General features: G+C 38.4%; 1 protein-coding gene across 1 annotated transcript in view; it reads right to left on the bottom strand.

The window, feature by feature from the left end:
• Nucleotides 1-27,250, bottom strand: part of SH3KBP1 (SH3 domain containing kinase binding protein 1) — a 230,759-nt gene that overhangs the window by 100,921 nt on the left and 102,588 nt on the right. Inside the window, exons 4-6 of the mRNA XM_082499340.1 lie at nucleotides 15,653-15,759; nucleotides 5,912-6,035; nucleotides 50-124 (exon numbers count right to left, since the gene is read on the bottom strand). Coding sequence (XP_082355466.1) covers nucleotides 50-124; nucleotides 5,912-6,035; nucleotides 15,653-15,759 — 306 coding nt within the window. The remainder of the gene's footprint in view (nucleotides 1-49; nucleotides 125-5,911; nucleotides 6,036-15,652; nucleotides 15,760-27,250) is intronic.

Below are 27,250 nucleotides of genomic sequence, written 5' to 3'. Positions count from 1 at the left end.
AAGTACTGAGGACTAAAGCTATTGCTTGTTGATTTTGAAACACACTCACTGTTATAGCGTCTGTAGCTGTCAATCTTTGCCGGTGCCACTCTGTACAGAATTGTCCCTTCAAAGGCAGATTTTCCTGACAGCAGGCAAGAGAAGGAAAGAGGAAAAAAGAGAAGGGGCAGGGTGGGGGTGAAGAGATCGAATGGTGGTAAAAAGAAGGGAGAGGAAGAGGTTTTAATCTGTATTTTCAGTCACTAGCATTTTTAAAGTCTCATTAGCAAAACAACGAGAATATTAACAAAAGTATCTGATTGTACATGAAGTTAAAATATTCTTACTACATGTATGTCAGATAAAAGAATCTCATGATTTTGCTAAAGCTGTTCTTTACAATGTCCAACAGAATGCATTTTTTCTTAGGTTTTGTCTGTTGTCCATTAAGTTGCAAGACTTGCAAATGAAATTATTTGTCTGTCTTATTCAGCCTCCTCATGGAGCACAGGGGAAGCCTGAAAAAAAGTATTACTGCAATGATGTACTCACAGTGACTCAACACTCCTGATGCAGATGTAGCGCACTCGAACAAGCACAGCTGACATCCAAACAGGGCACTGAAATACTCACATTTCTTTAATATACCAGGATCCTGTGAGCATCAGAAACACTGCATCTTTCCAAGATGACTTATTAGAAATTTTTTGGACATGGGAACTGGTCTTAAACAATGCTTAGTTGAAGGGATAGGACACTAAAACCCGAATAAATAATTTTTTCAGCCAATAGCTTAATCACGTGTTTTGACTTGGCACATGTTAACAAAAACAAAATGCTAAATTAAAAAAGAGAACAACAAAACAACAAAAAAACCCAGACAAATCCCACTTTCCATCTCAAATCTTTAAGATAACATTTTTATTATCAAAACCACTAATTTCTTGGGGTTTTCTTCTTTGATAGCAAGATAACTCATGCTCTGACACTTATGAAGTTCAAGTGAAGGTAAAGGCATGAGCAGCTGAGGTGTTATGTGTGTTGTTTTTTTTGAAACCTGAGGCACCCAGGTAAGCATAAGAATATACCAATGCCAGCTTGTTGCCAATGTCACCTAGGTATACCATCATAAAAATTAATGTATTCGGTAAAATATTACAGCAAAATAGCCACTACATGTGAATTGTCCCAACATAGCATCACACTGATTTTGGTACTAAAAATGTGTATTTCCCCTCCCTCCCTGCATATCATTCTGTCGGACTTTTAGAAAACAGAAAGCTATAGTCATTTATGTGTTGTAAAAAGCTGTTTTGTTGTTTTGTTCTTGCAGTTTAATTAACAACAAAAGTTCTTCCTTGCCTTATTTTTACATACTGAGAAAGCAAAAAACCCACAAATCCATCCTTCCACCTTGTTTTTACAGAATACGATTAAAAGAATGCTATTAAAACAGTCAAACAACAATTAAGAAATTGCTAAAAGAAAGGTATGTTAAGCTTCATGACACTGAGGAGAGCCAGAGAGACAGTAATGGACATCTAAAGTTTTAAGAACTCAGAACAGAGGAGGCTGCCTGCCTGAACCATCAGCTGATGAGTCTATCCTCAGTTTCAACTCCAGCAGTCATGACTTCTCAGTGGCCATCACTAACAGGTTCTAAAAATAGTTGATACATACCAGGAGGCATAGCAATTCCTGAACAGACACACAGAAGAGACAACAAGGTATAAAAGGCCACCTTTAAATGTTGTCATGACATTGCCATGAACATACTAAAATACTTTTGAAATCATCTCCTTAATATTAAGTTGTGATTCTCTCAGATATGATTTATTTGACTACATGACAACTTTTTGCTTCTCGACAGGCTGTAATGGCAAGATGTAGTATTGAAAATATTCTGAAAATTAATACTAGATATCTGAGAAATCTAGAAAATAATCTTATAATTCATGTATCCATTTAATATAGTAATTAAATTATAATGCATACTTCCTGTTCATGCTGTAACCATCGGTCAAAGAAAAGCAATGCTTTAATTTAAGAGGATGCTTTAAAGAAAAAGGAACTGTTGTTTACTCTAAGGATACCTGATCCTGTCCATACTTACATTCCGACATGTACCTTTGAAGACAAAAAATTTGGCAGTCACCTTACAGCTGGGACAAATACTTTAAAAACAAACAAACAAACAAAGCCCTAAACCCACTACCTTTTGATCTGGTAACAATCTGCTTTAAAAAAAACTGCCTAACTTTCCCATCTGCTTGCTGAGCACTCATGATCTGAGGGGAAGCACAGGTCAGTATTCAGAAATATTTAGGCACTTCCAAAACTAGCCCCAGACATTTTCAAAAAAGGGCCTTTTTTGTTCTGAAGAAACTTCTGTCTATGGCAGAATGTGAAAAGAAACCAAGGTAATTCCTTCTGGCCATTTACTCTGATCTGCCATAAAATTTATACGGACACAACAAAACCAATAAAATCAGACAAAACCTTTCTCCCCACTGGGCCTGTGTAGGTAACAACAGCAGGACAGATAAATATGCAATTTTATTAACCTTATTCCTAAAGAGCCAAATTATATCATTTTTCTCTTCTGTATTTCTTCCACTTTGAGTTCACCAAAAATTGCATTTGGTCTTACAAAAAGGCTTTCTTTAGAGAGAGTCTGTAAAACGTGATTTAAAGATCAAGTTTACCTAAGTTTAACCAAAGCATTTATTTTAACTATTAACTAAAAAATACACTTGTGTTTGCACAGTGCCCCTTCTCCAAAGATCCCAAGCTACCATCCCAAGTCTCACAGTAAACCTGCCAAGTATTACCTTATCCATTATATAAGCTGGGTTGAAGCATTCAAGGTTGCTGCTGAAGATTACAGAGCCATACCTCAACCCTTTCTAGGCCCCTCTAGAAGCTGTGTAGAACCTCAGCGACTGCCCAAGGTTCTGGTTCAATGTGCAGGTACAGCCCCTCGCACCTGTGTTACCTTATCTAGAATTCATATTCAAGGTTTCTGCCTTACGACATCCTGTGATACAGACATATTCAAACAATGTTTCCAGCAAAACAAAAAGGAGTTACTGCAGAGCTGAAGTGCTGTCACTTCTTGTCATCCACAGAGGAAGGAGTTGATCTAGAGGCATGAGCTTACACCCTTTTGAGATGTTACCCAGAGCATTTCAACAGTAATGCTAGCCTGATGCTCAAATCTTCCAGGGTTTACTTGTTCAGTTTTTATTTCACTATGTTTTAAGACTAAGCACAAATACCTGGAATGAGATTATCATTCAGTTGTCAGTTGTATAAACTTGCTGAAATTTTTGCAAACTCATAATGGAGATTTTCAAATCTGAGTAGTCAGTGTTCCTGAATAAAGCCTCATAAAGCACCACATGTTAGAGAGCAACGCCTATAACAATTACATAAACCATATAGAAAGAAGTGAGTTGACCCACATTTACCATAATTCTGCTAGAGGAAGGCAGTTTTTAAATTGATGGGTTTACTTTAAGAAAAATAAATAAAAAAGCATTAAAACCCCCATAAGAATCCCAACATTCCTTGAGTCCCTGTCTCTCTCTGAGGAGGTTTAAAGCGTTCTTCTGTTTTATAGGTATTTTGCTATTTAGAAAATAGCTCCTAATAACACATCATCTCAGCTACACACAAAGCACAGTTAAATTACATACAAGGAAGAAGAAAAGCCATCTCTCCACTATAGTTATCTTCAGTTTAGTTAAAGAGACAAAAATGATATCTGTGTTACCAATATCTTCTTGATACAAGTATCACAGGTTTTGATTCCACTGACAGTCAGAACCAGCATACAAAATTGAGCTTGAACTAAGCATGCACCATTATGGACGTAGATGAATCGCAGAATCACAGAATGGTCAGGGTTGGAAGGGACCTCTGGAGATCATCTAGTCCAAACCCCCTGCCCAAGCAGGGTCACCTACAGCAGGCTGCACAGGATGGCACCCAGGTGGGTTTTGAATGTCTCCAGACTGGGAGACTCCACAACCTCTCTGGGCAGCCTGTGTCGGTGCTCTGCCACCCTCAAAGCAAAGAAGTTCCTCCTCATGTTAAGATGGAACTTCCCGTGTTCAAGTTTGTGCCCATTACCTCTTGTCCTATCACTGGGCACTACTGAAAAAAGACTGTTCCCATCCCCCTGGCACCCTCCCTTTAAGTGTTTACAAGCATTAATAAGATCCCCCCTCAGTCTTCTTTTCTCTAGACTAAAAAGACCCAAGTCCCTCATTCTTTCGACAAACAAGCTAATGTTTCGATGAAACAAGCTAATGCTTTGTGTCTGCTTTTACATGCTCCAAGGCATATTTTTGTTAAGAGACATTTTTAGGATGCTCATTATGAAGTAAATATTACCAAATTACCTGGGGAAGGAATATTCATTCATTCATACAGATAAAATTGGGGTATTCCATCCTGAGCAGCAACACTTACCTTGTTCATTTATAGAGTACCAAACATTACAGAATCCAGAGCTGAAACTACATCTACACAATTAGTTCTTCCAAGACTCACTGTGTTTATAATGAACAAAATTCATGACAGCATATACAGGTTATAGAAAGCAGCTTGCAATCTTACTGAAAATGTGCAACTTCACTTCATGCCCTTCTTCCCTTTCTATCACACTAAAATTGTTAACTTCCTTAAAAATACTTTCATTCCAGTCTGGAGGAACGTTACCTGTAAATATCTTTAGCAGCACTGACCACACAACTAGGTCACCAGTACCAGTACACATTAATAGGTACTCCATTACAGAAAAAATTTCATCATTGCAAAGGTCAGGTTTTTTAGGATCTTATTTCTGTGGGATGGAATAAAGATGATAAATTTGCCTTAAATGGAAAAATGAGGGGGGGCGTGAGGGAGGAAGTATTAGAACTTCCTACCTCTTACTGATAGAGTGAACTATAAAGGCTTTGGTAAATTTCAGCTGCAATAAGCTTACAAAGATATTGGGAGTCTTTTCACTTTTGCTTGTTCAGAGATCTCTGAAGAACACTACATAGCAATGAATATCTGCAGTGCTGAAAATAGGAAGACCTTGGCAGGTGTTGTGGAATTAGCCCTATTATGTAAATACAATTGACTTTTTTCCTTTTCACTAAAGATTCAGAATTGACCACTGAAATAGGAAATAACAAGAATATCTGTTTGAATAACAGAAAAAACACGACTACCAACATGTGTCCATTTCATATAACAACATACTTTTGGTTCAGGTTATTCTCCAAGGGAAGTTATAAATAGGACAACCCACTACCATGCTTATACTATTGCAAACTTAGTTACCAAACATGCTTTTCACCTGCAGCAGTACTGGCCCACTGTAAGTGAGAGAACAAAGTCCATGTCCCAGTTCTGGCCTTTTTCCCTTTGGCTGCTGGGGCAGTGGGTGACGGAGGTGATAGTAACATGCTCAGCACCTGGAGGGAAAAAGTGCCGCATGTCCCACACCAATAATTATGAATCCTTAAATCTACTGGAGTCATTAGAGAAAGCATGGCACTTTAATCCCTCGTTTAAATAAGTACAGCCACTTTGTAGATGTTTGGTTACTTTGCTCAGTTTCCACATCTAGAGACAAAAAAATAAATTGTAATTCATTTTGAAATACAAATCCAGTAATCATCATTGCCGTCTCTGTTCTTGGTCTGTTGCAGCTCGGCAAGTCTTAACACAGCTCAGGGAGCGATGTCAATATTAAAACTCAGGTAGCATTGTAAGTACACATTCATCATCATCTGACCCTTCCACAGCACAAATCAAGAACATGGCATCCAAAACCACTTTAAAGCAAGAGATATGATCACGCTACCCTATCAACGTGTTAGTGGGTAAAAACATAGACATAAATGCACAACATCAACAATATTTTTTTCCTTACTTGGCTTTACTTGCTCTTCCTGGGCTATTCCAACATCATCAGAATCAGACAATTCCTTTATGAAGTTGGAAGGAAACATGCCAGTCTTTCCATTCAGTATACCTTCCCACCAGCCCTCTTCTACCTGCACCAAGTCCAAAACAAAAAAGCGGGGTTTAACATAAGGAACACTTTACAGAGTTACATTGTATACATGATTTTCAGTAAAAATGACAGTAATGATTTTGAGCAGTTTGTATTAATTTCAGATATAAGGAGCCCATGGCATAGGCTCAAGACAGAACATCGCGCTTTTTTCTTTAAAGTAAAAACAAGAAAGATGCATGCACCCATCCGTAAATGTCAGCAGCGCTGACAGCAGTCAGAAGCATGGATGAGCATTAAATAAAAGGATAGAAGAACAACTAGACAGCACACAGTGTCTCCACATTTTAATTTTTATGGATATCAGTTCAATCACCAAATTTTCAGCGCACACTGTATTCCTATTCATGACCACCTTCTTAATGTATGTGATTTACAGATTCTAAGAGTTTAAACTCCCTAACTAGTCAATGGTGAAAGAAAAATGCCTGCAAAGGGCTATTCAAAGAAACTAAACTATGTATCAATATAAATCATGTGAATATTCCTGCCTTCCCCATCAAAATCAGAAATTCTCTATTTTAAAAATTAAGAATGTTGCTACATCATTAATCTGTTAACATAAGAACTCTACAGAGAACAAAGAATACTACTAATGCATATTTGACTCTGGATTTACAAAGAGCTACTGAAATACATATTAATGATACGGTCAGGAGGAGAGACGCTTCCTACCCCAATCCCAAGAGAAAATACCACTTAAAAATGACAAACCCTCCTGTGTACACCCCATTCAGGAATGAATGGCAGTGTCAGGCAGTGAAATGACAGCCCTTAGAAATCAGATGCCTTTAGGTTGTAATGGGACAGCAAGAAATGACTTATTATATGCATCAGCTAAACACACCCATGACAGATAAATACTTTTCATCTGTCAGACGCTGCCCATTCACCAAAAAAAATGACAAGGGAAGACAGTATCAGTCTGTGACACATCGGTCTCCAATAATGTTTGACCCATCTCTTTCTTGCCCCCCAATACAAATTATGAAAATAGAAAGTTAACTTTAATAGTTGAGGGTGTTCACATTTAGTGTTAAAAAATCAACCCCACATCTTAAATGGTAGTAGTTAATTATTATAAAAAAAAAAGTCTGGTTTGTATCACTTACCCGTGAAAATCTCAAGTTCTTAGGAAACAAATCTCTTAATAATACAAGCAAATATTTCCTCAAACTATAGAGGAATGGTTGATTTTTTTTTCAACTTAGATACATGTACAATTTTACTACAAAGCAAATTGTTGTTATTTCAGGAGTGTTCCCTGTGCTTCCTCTCCATCTTCATCCTTTCTAGCACATTTCTTGTCCTCCTGGGTTGACTTTTTGTTTTAATTTGAAAGCAGTTCAGACCAGCACAGCTACTTTCATTTAATCTCAGTACCTGTCCGTGACAAAACTTTTTTTATTATTTTTCCTCAAATGCATCAGTAGTATTAGTGAGGTCAAGCTCAACTCTGGGAATAATGGCTATTATCTTGCTGCCGCTTCAGAGGACAGAATACAAATCACTCAGTCACTTCAGTGGAGTGCAGTTTTTTGCATGACAGTATCAAAATCTCTAAAAGGTAATATTTGCTTTTCTTCTCTCCAGACAAACTAAAATCCACATGGAAAACTGCAACTGCATGACACACAACTAAATACCTATATATGACATATCATGTTATAGAAAATACACAACATGGCCAAGATTCTTTGAACTATAAAATATTTCAATTTTTCTAATGCACTGTTCCCAGATGGCTCTATTGATTAGAGCTAAACATTAAACCATAACTGCATTAGCTGCTTGACCAGAATGTTAATCACAGGGGAATTACACAGTTCCCAAGATCTTTGCTTTGCAAGATGCTGAGATTACTTGACAGAAATAAGGTGACCAATATCACTCACTTCCATCTTTCCCTCAAGTAATTTTCTCCTGCTTAATTCTTCCAGGGTAACACTTCACAGTTTTCTTACAAGTCAACACTAACACTCTTTATGTGGTGTGTTTATGTATGGATCTCTGTGTACGTATATAGAAATACATACATATGACGATCCTTAGACAGGTACATCTAAATTGGATTATTAAGCTTCATTAGCTTATTATAAGTCTTCCAGCTGATACAAGAATTAATTATCTGAGAGTACCATGTCATCATATTTAATAATTTTACAAATTTAGAAAAATCCAATGCAAACCGCACATTTTTTCCACAAGAAAATGCAGAATCATTTTAGCAAGACATCAGAGGTTCAGGTCAAACTGGGCCTCCCAAAGATTTATTAGGAGATTTTCATCAAAAGCATCAAAAGCTTTAAGTATTTTAAAACACTATAGCTACATGCTACATACTTTTATAAGCCTCAAAACACACCAGCTAGAGATTAATCCATACAATAAAGAAGACACTAAAACACCCCCAGGATTTAGTTATCCCAATTTGGGGCAATCCATTGCCACACGGTTTGAAGTGTCACAATAATTCCCAGCCAATAAAGCCTTACAAATGAAAATCCATTACTCATGGAGGTAATCCATGTGGAGCACTCAATAAAATTTGTTACTATAGTATTATAACAAAGTGCTTTCACGATTTATACATCCAGGTCCTGATTTATGCCCAGCATTCATATGCTGAACCAAACAATCTAAAAGAGGAGGATTTCATTCAGTAGTCCGTGTCCCTATGCCAGAAAAGAAGTTCTACTATTCATAATATCCTACACACCAAATGTTAAGTTCAGTCTGAATACAAAGTTTTTGTTTTTAATTAGAAAAAGAATATTTTCAATCTGCCAAATGTAAGCAGCTACAACTAGAGGTATTTTCAAGACATGTTTTCAATGTGTTATATCTGTTCACCACCTTTCGGAAGACATGGCATGTCCTCATCTTGCCAAGCCCCTAGGCTGCCAGTACTGCTGTCACACCACACTTGAAAAGCAACAACATACAGGGAAGTGACTGAAGATACTTCCATTACTCCACTTAGGAAGGAAACAACACATGCACCCAACTGCAACTCAGTTAATACCATGCGCAGGGCAGGGACAGATGCAATCGCAGACAGCTATATGCAGTCCAACACCTGGATGTGATTGAATGAGATACGAACTACAGTAGCACCAGAGAATCGTCCATCGCTTCTAGAGGAACGCATCCCATTAAGAAGCCTTGCCTTTGGGATTCAAAGGGAAATTTAATCTACATAATAGGTATGCAACATTCAAATGTTTTTCCAATATCATTGGGGTTTGGGGTTGTTTTTTTACATTTTCAATGAAGAAAGAATACTTGTACTAAGTTTTTAATTTACTTAATCAGTAGAGCCTTGTTTGATGTAAATAAGGTTTTTGGAAACTATTGAAAATATACTGGTTTACTTTGTTAGAAAGCGAGTAATCGAATTGTGAGATCCCAGCACAGAATAACAACCTAGACCGTAAAGACAGTAAGAGGTTGTAATAGTTAATTTTACTTACAAATAATAATATAAATAAGATATAATAACAAAGTGCTCAAAATAAACCATGATACCATGGAAGCAGACAGACAGAAAAATAACACAGAGAATTAGATGGGTGAGACATTCAGACGCACAAACAAGAAGTATATGGATGCTAGGACATTAAGTCGCTTTGAAATCGACAAAAATCAGCTTATTTCCATGTTTAAAGTACATAAAAAATAAAAAAAGAAAATAATATGACAGCACTTGAAGCCTTCAGGCAAACACAGTATTTCTATTTCAGACTGGGAATGCCATTTCATTCTGTAGCTGTAAAGCAACCAAAGAAAACAAAACCACTTCAGTAGGTCACTAGAACTATAAGGAAACATTACTTTTTATTTTCTTTAGGTTTTCTCTTCATGGCCAATACAATCTGCAACATCACCCTTTGAAGACAGAAGTGTCAGAGGGAGCATCAGCCTGACCTGCGGCACAAGAAACCTTATTGTTACAAGCCTAGAAGCACCTTCCATGGAGGGACCTAGGTGGCCATCCCTGTAACTCCAGGACAGGATAACCCAAAATGAGCAGGAAATGCTGAGGGCAACTACCAGCTGTTGCTTGCCAGAATATCTCGGGCTGCCACAGCTGCTTGCTTACACCTTGCTATATAAGTAATATGCTAAAGTTGTTAAATGATTTAATCGTTCAGCTCTTTGGCATCACTGGCATAAAGTGTGTTTCCAATAAACTCCTGTTCCACAAGCTTTTCTACAACCTGCAGCTTTGGCTGTTAGGCTGACAGACTACTTACAGCTCAGCTAGGGCAAACGAGGGAGGCTTTGAGTCAGGAAAGGTTTCAGGTGGAAGAAAGTCTCCTTGGATCACAACAGAATCTTTCTGGGCTGTTAAAACCAAAACACAGTCCCAGGAATAATAGCTATGCCCGAGGCAGACAACAGGAAGGAGAGAAGCCCAAGGTCAACAAATTTTCTTTTGCTTAGTGAGAACTAGAGTACAAAAACAAAAGAAAAAACTTCTCTTATTTTATAAATTCTGAAGGAAGATCTTGAGCTTGAAGCACAAAAGTACTCATATGTTGAAAGGAAATTAAAAACATAGATTCTCAAGAGGCAAAATAAACAAATCATATTCGCTGCCAATGGGAAATGAAATTTTGGAAACAAGACCTCGACAGAAGATGGTGCCTACAGTGCCACTTGATGGCTTATTCTGGGAATGCATTCCGAGAGAGACATACCCATGAGATGTCAACCAGCCCTTGGGCTTCTGCTACACCACATCTTGAAGCTGTTTGATAATTCTGGTGCAGAAGGGAAGAATTAAAAACTACACAAGTACCTTGTATTAGGGGATCTTTCAGCTTCAGAGTTCTTTATTTTACAATGTCAAAATGTGCTTGGGGATTTTGTTTGTTTGTTTGGTTTTTTGGCTTGGGTTTTTTGTTGGGTTTTTTTAACATCATCTTCTAAGTAAGAAACGGAGGGACTGAGAAAGCAATCACATAGAAGTGGAATGACCCTATAAAGAGTCAGAGGTATTTGCACCCTTATTTCCACAAAGAAGCCTCCTACCACATGAACTAACCATACAAGCAATAGTCATAGAAGTCCTTGTGAACCACCTGTTGGAAGAGGATCAGGAAAAACACCTTACCACAGCATTTCACAGAAAAGTAACTGAGGGATGTGGAACCTCAGCACTCAGGCCCAGCTTTTTCTTGCAGTATTACGCAGTTCTGTACTTGCGGCACAGACCATCCCCTTGCCACTCTTAAATATTCCCCTTTCAACTCTACAGCTGTCAAAATAAATTACTGTAAGGAAAGTCCAGCTCAATCCCCAGTGTTTATCCTGTTCTTGGAAATGGGTTGAAACCCTTTATCTCATAACAACAACAAAAAACCCCCATCAACCTTGCCCAAAAGGAGCAACAGATTTGTAAAAAATCAGTCTGCATTTTTATAATTTCAAATGAGTTACAAGATTTAATCATGTAATATATGGCAATGTTAACTAAAAGTCAAAAAATAAGCTCAGTGGTATTACAGCATGTGTCAGTCGAAGACTTAGTTGTGAGCTTAACTCCATGCACTACACATTGCCAAAATCTGACTTCTCAGCAGGATGAGGCCACAAGGTATATAGCAGCATGACAACAGACTAATCCCAAATGAAAACGGGAACTGTGGAGTGACATGCCAAATGTCCTTACTCTGATGCTACAGGTTAATTGTCTGGCATCCTATGAAAGTCTAAGGGTGAAACATAATTGGAATTCAGATATCTGCATTTAATAAGACAATTAGTTACAGTTGTATTTTGGGACAACTGTAATTAGAGTTATAGCTAATGAGCTAGGAAAATGACAAGCAAAAAGCTATCAATCACATATTAAATGTGAACGTAAACAATGATGAAAATGCTTCTCTTGTTAGTTTCAAATGTACTGTTAATTTAAGTCTGTTAATTAATGTCTCATGGGTATCAGTGTCTGTGTAGTTATGGAAACCTCTAGTTTAACAAAAAGCATTTTTATCTATTGTGATGAATGTTTGATCTTATTATAATTAATTTCTAACTACTTAGAACAAATAGGAAGGAACTGTGAGTTCTGAACATACCCAGTCCAAGGATATCTATCTGGTGACAAACCTAGCATCTCAAAGCTCACACTTGCTGTTACTGTTGTTTCAATCCAATGTACGGCCCCAAATGGCTTTGCCACAACAGGAATTTCCAATAGTACCTACCACTACCACAGACATAAAAACCCTTTCAAAAAGTATCTTATCCAGTCTGTTGGCACCAGGAAGAAGGACCTGGGGCAGCTTTAGATGATACTACACCTCGGGTGTTGGTTAGCACCCTGAAGCAGAGCTGGGAGAAGGGAAGACGACCTCATCCTCAGCACATCACCATGTAATATCAGATTAACCCATTTTCACTGGGGCTCTGGGGAAACATGCTTGGGCACTGATAGAGGTAGCTGAGAAGTCTTGCATTCCCTTCTGTGCCAACCCTTTGCTGGAGGCAGTGACCTTCAAGGGGTTCAAGGAGGAGCAGAACCCATTTCTTTAAGGATGAAGCCAAATTAGCACACTACAACAGGAACCAGCTTTTCTTTGCAAGAGGAAAAGTTAAATGAGTTGTCAACCGTAAGCGACATTTTAAACACATTTTTTGCTAAATACCCACATAAAGACATATGGACGGTATTTTGATCTAAACAGTATCTGGTTTAGTTTGCTGTAAGTCAGTTGGGAATCGATTTATTTCCAACTAAACAAATCCACAGAGATTTGAACATATTAATCTAAGACAATTTAAAACCAATTAATTCAACTGATGGAACTTTCTTAGTAGGATACAATAAAATACTACCTATGGGAATCTGAGACCTTCTAGTCATGAATAAAAAGATGGGGCAAAAGAAAGGAGCAACTGGAAATGGAAAGTGAGTGACCATTACTGTTCCAATTACCCACTGAGACACTGTAAATAATGCTGAAGGTGCTATCATCCGGTTTTTCATCTGGAGTCATGATAAACAAAATCTATATTTTGCAAGAATTGCCTCCAATTGTCACCTATGTGGGAGGGGTTTTTTTGCTGTCTTTTGGGGTTTTTTTGTATAACAACACAGCATAAGTTTGGCCCTTGCGAAAAAAAAATAATCTCCATTTTCGCAACTGAGGAAGCCATACTTTTTAAATAATAAGTCCCTCACATCAAACATTTATCATTTGACTTAAGGAACATCGTATAATAACATAAACAATGTGAATCCTATTTCAATGCAATGAGTCTTTACTCAGCATTACCTACAAGCAGAAGGGAAAACAATGAATCACAGAATCACAGAAACCAGTACATTGGTTGCTGCAGCTTTCTACATCAAATAAAAGTTCCTGTTTCAAAAGAAAAATTCTGCCCTACTTTTTCGAGGAATTAACACTACTATGATAAGGGCAGAGAGGAAGTAATAATAGCTAGTACTCAATATCAACTGCTTGGTATCAACCATGATGGAAAATAAAGGTCACTTGCACAACACTTCCTGAGGTGCTGAGAATTTTTTCTCTAAATTCCTTTATTTTCCCTCTTCCACCAGCTGATCTAGTTCCACCCAGAAGAGTCAGACAACATCCTGTATCACACGAATGCACCAGATGATGCCTGAGGCAGAGCTTTTGTTTCAGTAGCTGACAAAACAGTGTATTTCGTAAGGTCAAAGTGGACACAGCCTCACCTGTGTCAGCTGTTCTTCAGCATTTACGTATGTCCAGTAGTTCAAGTCAGCCACGAGCAATCCTCTTGCACACTACAGTAAAACTAACTCCAGTATGACATCCTTTAGGAGTGCCAATCAAAAAAGCAGTCCTAGACAATATATTTTCTTAAACCTTAGAATCAGCAACTTGTCAATGCTTTCTTCAACAGTAGCAATTCAAGGTACAATTACGAGTTTAAGACTACCAAGTCTGTAATTGGCAGTTCAAGTGGGTTTCAAAAAGCATTTGGATGTCATACGGATTTAAATAAACCTGTAATTTATAATTAAATTGTTCAAATTTATAAGAAGACAAGAGATGCATTTCGTAAGACAAGTCTAGTGTCTCATCTAAATTATTTAATCGTGCAATTCATTCGGTACAGTTAATTTGTTGGCTGGATACTAGGAAGGGGTTTTATTCCATTACTTTACTCTTGAAAGACACAGCCTTTAAGTTTTAAGTAGGGCAACTGACGGAAGATATTTGTGTGGCCATGTGAGGTCAAATATACTTCAAATTGTGCAATAAAAACATCTCGCGCTGCCACGAAACTCATTATAATATTGGGTTTACATTGTCTTCAAAATGTGCTCTTAAACACCTTACAACCTTTACATCCCCCATTACAATTCTGCTCACAGACAGAATAAGGTTAGTTAAGTGACACATCATGTCTGATTCCAGGCAGAACTATGTGCGGAGCTGGCGTGCGCAGCTAGGTTAAAGGAAAACCCATGATCACTAAGCTTCTTACATTCAGATGTGAGAATTTAATCTCTCGTAAGAAAATGCTGGATGTCATGCAGATTACAGTAGAATTTATCTTCTTTTAGAACTAATTTCTTAAGTGACAGATGCAGGAAAAAAAACCCTAATCATCTATCCTTGATAAGAAAAAAAATGGTGACTTATTAGCTGCTGAGTCACAGGGGAAAAAAATCCTACTAATAAATGATACAAGCTGAAACACACCTTTTGTTGGCTGCTTGAGCAGACTAAGCTCTTAGATCTTTTTAAAGTTAAGTAAATAAAGACTAAATGAGTTTGAATGCATTCTACTTAAAGGCTTCACGTTAGCATTTTGACTTTTGGTCCTCAGGCTATTAAGCTCAAGAAGATATTTCTAAAATTGCTAATGGAACTAACCTGAAGACATTAGGAGCAAACAGCATTCCTTGATCCTGCAACCAGATTCATCCATGCAAAGAAAATATCTGTATCTCTGTCCAAGCTTTCTTAATTTGTTCCCAGCCCTAAGAGGTGTGCACTCATTTTTCACATCCACTTCCACCCAAAGTAAGTGCATCTTGAGTCTCTAAAGAATTTGTTGGGGATTTTTTTTTTTTTTAACTGATTAGACTAAAATGACATTGTTAAAATTTGCAGGCAAAGTTGACAAAAGGTGATTGCCACGGCTGAACTCCAGAGGGTTTCAAGTGAATTTCTTAAATGTGTTCAACTTCGTAAAGATAATTCTTCCCTGTGGCTGGCTTAATAAAATCGGGAAGAGCTTTTTGCACTATAATCTTGGTTCATCAGAGATTTAAACTCAATAGCCCTGTGGCACAAACTTTGAGCTTTTTCCCTGAACGGAACTCAGAAGCGTCAACTGATCGAGTAAAACCAGCAGAAGTGCTACGGGGAAAAAAACCCTCATGAAATCCACAAGCAAACAACCACATCCCCTCACCCACAACAGTAACCCAAACCAGACACGTCAGTATGCCAGAGAAGAAAAATGTCTGGTTTAAATTATGTCTTAAAACACACTGTATCTGAGAGCTTAGCATGCAAAAGATATGTCAGGACTGCATGTGTATATATGCATGTGTATATATTCCATTAAAGATCTGCTCACCTCTCCCACAACTTCAATGATGTCACCAACTTTTAGTTCCAGTTCATCTTCATTTTGAGGCATATAGCTGAAAGCCACCTGACATCTTCTTTTTCTGTTTCTCTCTCCTGGTGGAAATGAAGAAAAAAGGGAAATTGTAAAATGAAAACAAAATTACATGCCAAACACAAGCCAGGGGAAATGATTAAAGATGAAAAATTATTCTTTGAGAACTATTAAAAGAATCTGAATGCTTGCAATGCTTAGTATAACTGCCTAGAATTAGTTTACAAAAAGAGGTTGGAGAAAATATTTCTGGTGCATATAATTTCTTTCAACTATTTTTATAATTCAATGCAATTAATAAATGAAAATAAATTGTGGAGATGTTTTCCTTTCTGTAATATTATTCAAGAGCCAAAATTTAACTAATAGATTGTGCTTCCTAGTGACAGGATGGACAAACCTTACCCAGAGGATCTTTCCAGGTGTATTTGCTACAATTTCTCTTCCAGGCTACTGTTCTATACACAGGGTGTAGGCAATTGGAGGGGTGGGGAAGTGATACAAAACTTTGTGGCTTTTGCTGATCTGGAAATAAACTCTCAACTGATTATTTTGTCCTGTACCTTTTTCTCATAAATCTTTCACAGGTGTACAAATATCTCACTAACCTTTTTTTATATATATACTCATTTACATGTATATATACACACACATACAGATACATATGTATATATATGTACAATATGTACATATTTGTAAGGTGCATATTTATGCACTAATATCAGATTACAGAAAACAGAAGGAAAACCCAAAGGACCCCCAAAGCTAGGAATGCCACTGGGTTAGTGTGGTTAAGACAGACTAATTTGGATAATCAGCCGGCCACTGAAATGATGTTACCAGCTATCTTGCTCTTCAGCTTGGACGTCCAGGCTCCCATGAGAAGCTGGTATGAGGGTGCATCTTTGGATGCATGACTGGAGAGAGGCTTGAATTCACAGCTCTGAATGAGACCCCTTACTTGACCCTTCTGCCATCACAGTTTCAAGATAGACAGATAAATGAAAAGATTCTGTTCCAGAGCTTTATTTGCCAAATCTGCTGGATTACATGTAATTATAGTTGTATGATTTGTAGTACAGTGGAGGAGAGAACTTCCCAAAATCAGGCTGCCAAAGCTTGCTGCTCAGCCTCTATTAGCTGAAGGACAACTTACTGACATGAATCATAACCATATTGGAATGTGGTGGAGGAGGAGAAGGTAGGAAGAGAGAAATCATGCAAACCACAAGATTCACTGATTATTCCCTCTTCTCTAGAAGATGTGCAATGTATAAACCATACGACCTGGTATCACTTATACACTTGTATCCACACAAACATATATGCACACAGTCTACACAAGTAAACATACTTTGTCTTATGCTATTTCTCTTAACTGTTAAACATGCCCAATACACACCAAAATTAGTGGTCCAAGAAAAGCCTTAATCTGACAAAAATTGATTTTATAGTCAGTCTATTATTTTCCCTGCAACATTTCTTGATAATCCTGCTCTAGGGCAAACAGTAATAAAAAGTTACAAAACTTTTTTTCCCTAATCTACTAATTGAAACTAGAGGAAGAAGAGAGAAGGGAAGCCATTGGATTTGGCTCTCTGACAGTATTTTTACAGCCACTGCAATCCTGTGTGAGTGACAGCTTTTTGAATATTAAAATTAATACCTTAATGCAATGTAACCAAACTCGCTCAAATTGGCTCTTTTTTTCCACCTACAGATGACTCTTCGTTCTTCACCATCTAAACTAAAATGGTCCTAAATTGACAACTTTACACAGCTGCATTCAAAATAACTTAAATATAATAAATACCTTCCATATTGAGTGTTACTTTGATTGTGCAAAACAGGCTGGCTATTTTCCCGAAAGATAACATTCCCACTATGATTTCTAATATCAAGTAGGAACTGATGTGCAGATGTTCCCTGATGTGACAGATGTCAGTTGCCACCCTATTTAATAATCAATGTTGCGTGACTCTTGGAGAATATTTTTGAGATTGCTAAGAGAGTAAGCAATAAACACAATTCTGGATGTTAATAATAGAACTGTATGAATCCTTCCCCCTCCCACCCCATAGATATTTTTTTATTACTGTATAGGAAATCTAGCGAAACTCTGCATTTTATCTCCATTAGTCTCATGGTTCTCTCACTGCTCTCCCTCTCCTCCTAAATCTTTCTCTAGAGAAGTACCTAATTGGAGACCAGCAAGACAACAAGAGGCATAGACTCTATGTACCAACTAGTTCCTCTCTGTTGTCTAACGCAAGACAACTGATCCAGCAGTGAACCCCTTTGGTTTTAAGGAGAAGATGCTGCTGGACCCCATAAGCATGCTAATGTTTGGAGCACTTGAGCAGGGCATGAGCTGTGTGAAGAGCTCTACAGCCAAGGAGTATCTGCTTTTGCTTACACTACAGCAACCTGGGTAATACAGCAGCATTTGTTTTCTAACGAAAACAGAGCTGATAGGAAAAGAAGTCAGAGTAACCAAGCCGTGCGGATACAAAAACTCTTAGTAAAGACAAACTCTGGTTTCATAAATACAATATTCCCACACCAGCATCACTGATTTTTTTGTCTTGTTTCTTAACTAGCACAAAGTCTCCAAAGGCAGCACACTCAGGAACCAGTAACACCAACTGGGACAACTAACAAGCAGTTTAGACAAAGACTGAAGTCTTGGTCTTCTCTCGCCATTTCCCCTTTTGCTAATATTGCCACTTACTGCAGAGTATTATTAAAGTCTGTGCTTTAACTGCCAATCACCTGAGATTTAAATGGCATACTGTGACTTTAAAATGTAAGTAATTTGGCCGATTGACGTAAAGTTAATTTTAAACTATACAGGGCAGAAATTCTGCAATGAAGACTGCAGATACTGTCTAATCTAATCAGATTTTTCCTTACTTGTAAATTGATGAAGGGAATATTTTATGGGAGTTTTTTTTGCATTTTTCTCCACATTTGAGGATAAACTGAGTTATTTGCAAGTGAAAAATTACCAAGTGGTGAAAACGCAGGTAATAAAATTAGTACTTTAAAATCAGAAAAGGTGTGCTGCAAAGTCCTCACTGGGTTTTGAAAGGCTTAAAAAAAAGGAAAAAAGGGGATCAGTGAACTTTTACTGGCCCCCGTATAATAATTTATAGCAAATAACCTGCTGCAGGAAGCACCACACTGCGCTCTGCCCGCTGCTTGCAGTTCTAGGCTTTTTCATTTCCCGTAGCTGTGGCGCAACATCAGAAGCGTTTTGAAGGCAGAGCACCTATGAGCTGCAGGTCGGGAGCTAACTGAACTGCATTTTATTCAGAACAAGCGATCATACAGAAATAACATCACTCACCCTTGTAAAAAACACTGACTCCCATTTGCATAGTTATAATAAAGGAAAAAAAAAAAATCACATGCCTAGTTTGTGCACTCTGTTCTTAAAACAAACCAGGCAGCCCCAGCATTTGCTGTGCCTGTACAAGGGGGCTAACAAACCAGTGACTGCAAAGCATAATGCATCTGAAGCCATGGCACCAAGGCCTCAACAACTCTGCAGCAGAGCATGCCTGACTCTGCTCCGCTCCCTGTAAGGGCTGTGTTGAAGGCACTGAAGCCTTACAAAGTGTTTGCAGGTGTGGAGAGGGAGGAAAGAGAATGGTCCTTGGATGCAGTGTGAAAGACGGCATGTCACAATGCCCCTTAAGAGGGAGGCTGGCTGCCTCCTTATTTGCAGCTGGTTTCGCCAGCTCCCGCTCACCCCACCTGAGGCTCACCCCACCAGAGGCTCCTGTTCCCTCTGCCCTGAGCGGTGAACTGCTTCTCTGATCCTTCCCCAAACACTTTTGCTCAGAGCAAAACTTGCTAGCTTAGCTGTGTAAACAACAGGCTTCGCTAAATCAGCTCCTTTTGGTCTTTATCCTAAGATTCACCTATCGCATTTTAGGCGTCCCTGAGTCAAATGTCTAAATCTGAGTTCTGGGGAGAACCTAATACCTCCAGGGGGTGTTTAGTGTCACTGTAAAATAGACAGCTAAAACACATCAGATGAACGACTCTCTGGAGGTGCCTTTTTCTACCAGTGTGGCTAGATCAGGCCTCAACATAGAACTTTAAAAGGTCTAAAGTTAGGTCAATATATTGAGAAACTTGAAACAAACAAACAAATCTTCAAGGGCACAAATCTAATTCGTTTCAAAGTGGTGTTTGACCAGATTCTAAAAATAGTGTGGTTGCCTGTGACAGCAGGAGACCATAAAGGGGCTTCCTCCAACTGTACACATCCAAGAGAGAGAATGATTTCTAGACATTGAAACACTCCTCTCGCATTTGCAATGACGGTAAAAAAGAGGCAATGACAACACATCCTCACTCAATGATTACCTTTGTAGGGGCATCAAAAGCTGAGGGAATGCTACAAAAGAAGTCACACTGGTCCTTACATGCTGCCATTGGACCCAGGAAAGGTCACAAACTGACAACGCGAGATTTGATGAAAAGTGCAGCAACAGCAGAGCAGATAGGAAATAAACCATTTCAAAAGGGACTGGAATTTTCAAATCCAAACTGCTTTCTTTTAACTTAAAACCTCTGTCGTGAAACAGATGTTTATATAAACGTGAGCACGTGTGAACAGGTAATATGGTGGTTTCTATGAAGCCTACTTTTCACTGATGACAATGTCTTTGTAGCCTGTCCTATCAGTGAAAACCACATGGTTAACTTCACTAACAGAACGTCCATCAACTCTACATACTAATGAACTTTTTTTCCCCACAACAAGAGAACAAGTACAGCAATCTGTTTTATAACACAGTACAACTATTCTACAGAGTGAAAAAACTTTCAAAAAAACTTGCATAAAAACTTTCAGAGCCTTCCTGCTGACAAAAGGTATACCTAAATGACTGACAATCTCTTCAAAACTAGGCCCCACAGTTTTGCAATTGGATCGGTTTTAAAAAGAGACATATCATTTGGCAAAGAAGCCCCATTCAGGCAAGTCTATTAGGAGGAAAATTACAAGTTGAAGGAAAAGTTTCCTGTCTTCTATTTCAGATTTCCCTGCATGTGGCATCATCTGCCCATCAGCCTCAGTCGCACTTCCCAACCTTCCAGCTTTCAAAGCTATATCCGTAGCTGGGGGGAACTGGTTTAGTGCACAGTGTCTCCTGGTTAGACAAGTTGGGCTGTGATATGACTCAGCTAGAAAGCAGTCTAAATTTAATGTCCATAAAGACAAAAGGCAACTATTGTATAACTAAGAGATGACATATATGCTTCAGGTTGCATGGTACTGATTTGAATGGTACTGACGGAGTTCCGGTACAGCTATTTTGGACTACCAGCCTACATGTTTACTGTATCACCTTTTTGTAGTTACAAACTATTGAATTGTGTATATTAAAATGCAACTGTTAAGAAAACGGTTGAGTTGGAAGCTTACTTCTGAGAAAAAATCTTCTTAACACCATTACCCTCAGTGGATGCTTTTGAGAAACAGAAGTTACCTAATTAAGAGCAAACAGATAGTTAGCATTAAAATGTTAACTTTTTAAATTGCTTTTTTAAAAATAGTGTTCACAGATTTCAAATAAAGTCTTGGTCATACTCAGTTATAATGTGGATTCTGTCATTATCTTCCACAACACAAGGACTCCACCGTCTTATATCCACCCACTAGTAGAAATACAATTCTAATTTTAAAAGGCATCAGAATTGTCAAGTTCCAATTTCCTTCTTTTCCTGGAGCATTTTGGCAGTATTTTTCTGACCTGGGATGTGACATGTCAATTCCAGCTTTCTCATCACCCACATGCTGTTAGGAGGGTAAACGCTTTTGGATGGATGACAAAACCCCCCTGATGAAGACTGTTCCTTGTCTCACAGAAAACAGAATTAAACTGGGTGTGAATATTTGGGGGGGAATGTTGGGGAGTTTTTTGTTTGGTTTGTTTGTTGGGTTTTTCGTTTGTTTTGGTTGGTTTTTTTTTTTGTGGGTTTTTGTGGTTTTTTTTTTTTTTTTTTTTTTTTTAATCTGTGACACTAATATACGAAAGAATACAAAGATAAACTGCAAGGAGGGGTGAGGGGAAACATAATATCTGAGGTGCTTCCAGTACTCTACCAACTGGATTATGTAAAGCTGCTGAGCTTTTCTACAAGCAGATGAACTGGGAAGTGCCCTCCCTGCTTTGATGCGTATAGCTGAATCATGGAGATTGCAGGACTCCATTAAGCACAATCAAGCCACAATGCAATATGCCATCACTGCTAGTAATATATTACTCCAAGTGTGTTAATGTTCTACTGTTACTAAGGAGTAGGTTTTCTCTCACTAAGCTCCACAACACTTCCGGGTTTCAGCCATCTGCCTGCTGCTCTGAATTTTATGACCAAGATTTGTCTGTGAGGAACCTGAAAGCCTAGAAGATGTATTTTTGTTACGCCATCAAGTTTTAACACGTATTCACCGTCAGAATAACAGCAAACCTCATATTGTTCAATAAATTCATTCTTTTGTTAAAAACATGCAGGAATATTCAGGCCTTTTAACATGTCTGAGTCTTCCGCGTAACAGCGGTAATTACTGGAAGCAACTTACAGCAACAAGGTAGTACCAGTGGTCATATGCTTTTAGGAGAAAACCATTAATTAACTGAGAAGTAGAGCACTTCTGTATGCCACAGCAGGAGCCAGGCTTATGCATCTGACAGACAGAACTGAAATACTAGTGAAGCCGAGATCGCTAATGTAACCTAACCCAAAGCAGAAGGAAATGCTAGAAAAGTAACTGTAAACAAACTCGAAAGACACTTGCACCGTGTAACCTTACACCATCAACGTTATCTTCTTTCTGGGTCTGAAAGCTTTAAAATGCATATAAAAGGAGTAGAAACTTCTGCAAGTGCAACATCAAGAATGCAGTCAAATCATCACCAGCAAATTAGACAAAGCAAGTCCAAACTCCGACAGGAACACTTTGCTTTGCCTTATGGGCTGCATATTTTATTCTCTATCTTTTGGGGGAAAGTGTAAAACACAGTATTAAACTACACAGTAACTCAACCACATGCAGAGCTGAAAATGTGTACGTTCATCGAAGCTACTAGTTCTAGTGCGTGTTATCTTTTAAGCTTCATAGTGTAAACAATTATTTTGGATTAGCATTATAGGTGAAACACTGCATTACAAGATGAAAATTGGAACTTAGAGACAGCATTTCTAACAGGCTTTTTAAACTGTAGTTTAAAAGCAGTTGCACAGACCTGGTAAAGACTGGACAAGCTCACTCAGCTTCTCACCTGCTTCCAGAGATGCAAAAATATTCCTCAGCAGCAAGTGGTGCCTTATACACCAGCTTTTGTCAAATGACCCATTCTCTTGCCCATTCTCAACAATAACAATTTGTTGCTCTCATCTATTGCATTTCAAAGCTGTACATTCCAAAGAGCAGCAAATGCTTCTGTCTTCATTCTCATGCTGGGTAAAACAAGGCATATTTCAACAGGGTGGCTTGCCCTGGTCATCTCTAACTTTGGGACTTAGTTCACTGCCACATGCACTAGGTCCCACTGCCTGGTACTGGGGTTTCCCCACCATCTCTTACGCAATTAGCACCTGTTGACATGAGAGGGCCTACTACCCAACGCAAGATCTTGCACTTGCCTGTAGAATTGGTTTCTTTCCTCATACTTGGAAGATGACTTGCAAGGATACATTACAAAAAGAATTTGTTACCCTGGCTAGCATACAATTCATACAAAATCTCTGTATAAGGAGCTTTAAGAAATACTGCAGGCAATAGATATCTGTAGCAATAAATTTGCTTTTATAAAGAACAAGAAGAGATACACAAACTTGAAATATTCTTTCTTGGATGGCAGATGAAGTTTCAAAATGCAAGAAAAGAAACAACATGATTTGCAAATGGCCCGTAAAAGGCCTTTTGCTCCTTCTATTCTCACTGCATACATCTCATGTTGTCATGGGATAATCCCAAAATATCATCCCCTTAGCCAGATTTTGAGATAGTGGTCGACTACTTTACTCTTTGCTGTTTTTTTTGTATTGATCTCTAGAGAAAGCATTTGAATAGACCAAAACTAACATGAATTGCTGTCGCATCTTTCCCATTTTTCGTATGTTCCATCACATAATTCACACCGCTTAAATTGCCTATGCACAGTAGCACAGTAGCACTTCACAACATACACTAATGAAAGCAAATAGCTCTAAGTTGTGGAACCACTGTGCACATTCACTTTACTTTGTGTTCTCCTCTCTATAAATAAAGGCATTTAGATCAAACCACATACTCGGTAATCTCCAAAAATAATAACTTTGTACTACCAGCTTGCTGTCTTGAAGCTGACTTCTGTCCAACTCAACTGAAAAAAAATATATTCCAAAACAGCTTTAAAAATTATGCTTTTTTCTTAAGCAATGCCAACAACTGTGCTACTTCATTTTTAGCTGCCAGAGTATCAGTGCTTTTTGACAGGTTCTCAATCTCTGTAACGACATTACATTGCAGGTCTTACTCTGACCTCTGCTACATCAGTTTCAAGTAAGCCTCTCTTATCAGGGCAAAAAAAAAACACCCTTGCCAAGATTTTATTTTCACTCCAACAGGTAACAACATACATTAAACAAATGCCTCAAGAAATCTTGGAAAGATGGAAAAAATACAGCAACCAATTTTCTGGTTGCTGCACTCATAAGAGCTATTACACAACGAACACATGCAATAAATCAACAACACTTAAAAACCAAAACTCTCTTTCATACTGGGCGCTTAGAACATCAGGCAAATTTTAACCTAGAATCCTGTTTTCCTCTAGAATATCTATACAATTTAAATATTCATTTTGAAGCCATTAAAGGCAACAAAGTTAAACAAAAAATATTAACACCTCCACAGACAGAGCAGACACTTCACTTTCCTGTCCAGCAGTGTTCCTATAATGTAGGAAATGACATTAAATTTGCCTGGAACACAAGCCCAGACAAATCCGAAATTCTACGAAGCTAATGTATGAAGCTAGGAGATGCCTGAGTAAACGGCATCTGGTGTAATGGGTCTGATTCTGCAACACTTACACTGAGACGAGTAGTCACTTGGGCAGAAACACTCAAGCATGTGTCTCCCATGGCAATTAAGCCATGACATTTTCAAAACCTTGCAGAGAACAGAGCTGTGGCAGGGCTGCTCACTGGGCTGCTGACACACACGAGCTCAGCGTGTGAGATTATACAACTACCTGTCCTTCAGCTCTGCTAAAATGAAAACACATCAGGAGGGGCCCTCGACTGCACTCCTCATGTTAAGATTTGTTATTACTTCTCTGCTACCATCGTGAAAATGCTATAATCCAAAATAACCTGCCGTTTTAAGGGGCACGTTATGCTATATTTTGTTATTTGAGGGTTGCACAAGTGCCTGGGAATACGTGTTCAGAAGAACAATAAATAAATACGATAAATTGAAATAAATCAATTATTCTTGCTGCTGCTGGCCCTCTGAAGCCCCAGGCACCATCAGCTCTATGACAGCTGAGCAAAAGGTAGGTTTCCCAAAAGGTATCTCCGTACTGAAAGTGACAATTAACATTCGCTGTTCCACAACATCCTCAGAAATAAACAGTGCCAAAGTACCCACACGGGATAGTTCATTCCACAAGCACAGGACAAGTATTTCTCTATCAGGCAGATCAGATGTGTATCACTATCCTCCAAAACTGAGCAACAAATGGGAAAAAAAGGAATAAAACAAAAGGCTATCTGTTTTAGCAAGTCACTAGCCTACATATACAGTGCAGGGGCTGAACAAGTCACTCAGGCAATGTTGGAGAAGGGGAGCCCAGCGTTCTGCAATAGCTGCATCTAGCCAGCTCTGCAGCATCTTTAGCTTTTGGTGGTGAGGAACTCTGAATGTCACAGAAATTTTCCCGTATTTTCTTCGTTGTTCTCCTCAGTTAAAAAAGCCTCCGTGGTATTTATAAGCATTCAGTTTTACTAAATTAAACTGACAAATGAACTATTAAGAGTGATGGCTCATGTTAAGAAGGCTGCCAGCAATTTAGTTCTTTAATATAGCGTCACTTTCAAAAGGTGCCACACATAGATCATGTTCTTTTGGTCTTCTTCCTTTTACCTTTTTCACAATATTCTAACACATTCAAAAAGCTGTAATTTATTAAGGGGGTGTTTAATACCAAAAGGTATAACATTCGATTCCCTCATCACTGCCTTGTATCTTCAGTTCTTATGGAAAGCAGGCCTCATACCTCAAAATCCTCTGCTACTAAGCACATTCAGAGGCTTATAGCCCTGAGTGCAAGGGATTTGCTTGACTGCAATCATTAATGCTAAACCAACAACACATATCAACAGTAACAAATCAAACAGCCCACGGTGAGCAATGCATTTTCTTCAGTGCTGGAGAAGGAGAAGCATGGCACTTGGCTTTGCAAACCACAGAACAAGATTCCACTTCTTAAAGTTAGTTTCAGCACCGAACTTTACATTGTTGATGTTATGCTGCATCCCAGTTACTTCAGGTCAAACTCCTTTAAGATTTTCTTTCTTGCTTCCAGGCATGCTCAGCTTAATTCCCCCACCCTGACTTTCAGAGCTTACAATTGGTACATGACCTCTTACAAGAAATAGTTCTTCAGGACAATTTAGCTCCTTAGTTGCACCTCCACAACTTCAGAACTTTTCAACAACTCTGACAAGAGCTCCTACACAGGTCTGTAGATGGGTCCCAAGCAGAAGCTGAGAAGAAAATTAGAGAAGTTCTACTACATCTCGGCCTCTCAAAGTATTGTTTACTCTAGCGCAAGTCCATCTGTCAACCACTGGTTTTGCCTTGATGAAGAGCATTTATCCAAATACAAATGCATTCCTAAAGGTTTGTAAAACTCTCCAGATAAGACTTGCATTTTAAAAAAATTAACTGTCATTGAATAATTTCTCTGCCACTCCACAATAGCGTGTTGCCAATAAAGCTGGAAGCAAGTGTGAGGAAACTCAAAAAAGCTGCTCATTAGCATATCTGATTGCACTTTCTGCCTCTCAGGTAATCTCAAGCATCTATACTTCATTACACAGTCCAGACAGACAGAAGCCAGATATACTACCATTTCTTTTAAAGTGTAAGTTTTATTAAAAAAAACTTACTAGGCACTACAGGCAGAACTTTTAAATTATACCATGTCCATTGAGATATGTTGCGGATGCTGGCACGTAAGCAGCATTTTTCTCCCTTATGACTATGCCTTCATTTAATTTCATTCAACTTTCACGTGCATTTGCATGCCATTTCACTGCTGAAGAACACCTAGAATTGGGCAGGATTGTTGGCAGAATAGTTAAGATGATCAAAAGGCTTGTTGCCAAAAGACAAATGTATTTTTATATACAGAACACCCAGAGCACTTAAATAATAGTTATGATCTCTTCCAACAGCTCGTTGGCCACTACTTGATCTCCCTTGCTGCATTTATCACAAATGACTAACCTCTGGTTCCAGTACTGAGATTCCCATTTGTTTAC

Source organism: Vanellus vanellus (genome assembly GCF_965231255.1).
Source record: "Vanellus vanellus genome assembly, chromosome: 1".
Lineage (NCBI taxonomy): Eukaryota > Metazoa > Chordata > Aves > Charadriiformes > Charadriidae > Vanellus > Vanellus vanellus.
This window is presented reverse-complemented; position numbering and strand designations above follow the sequence as displayed.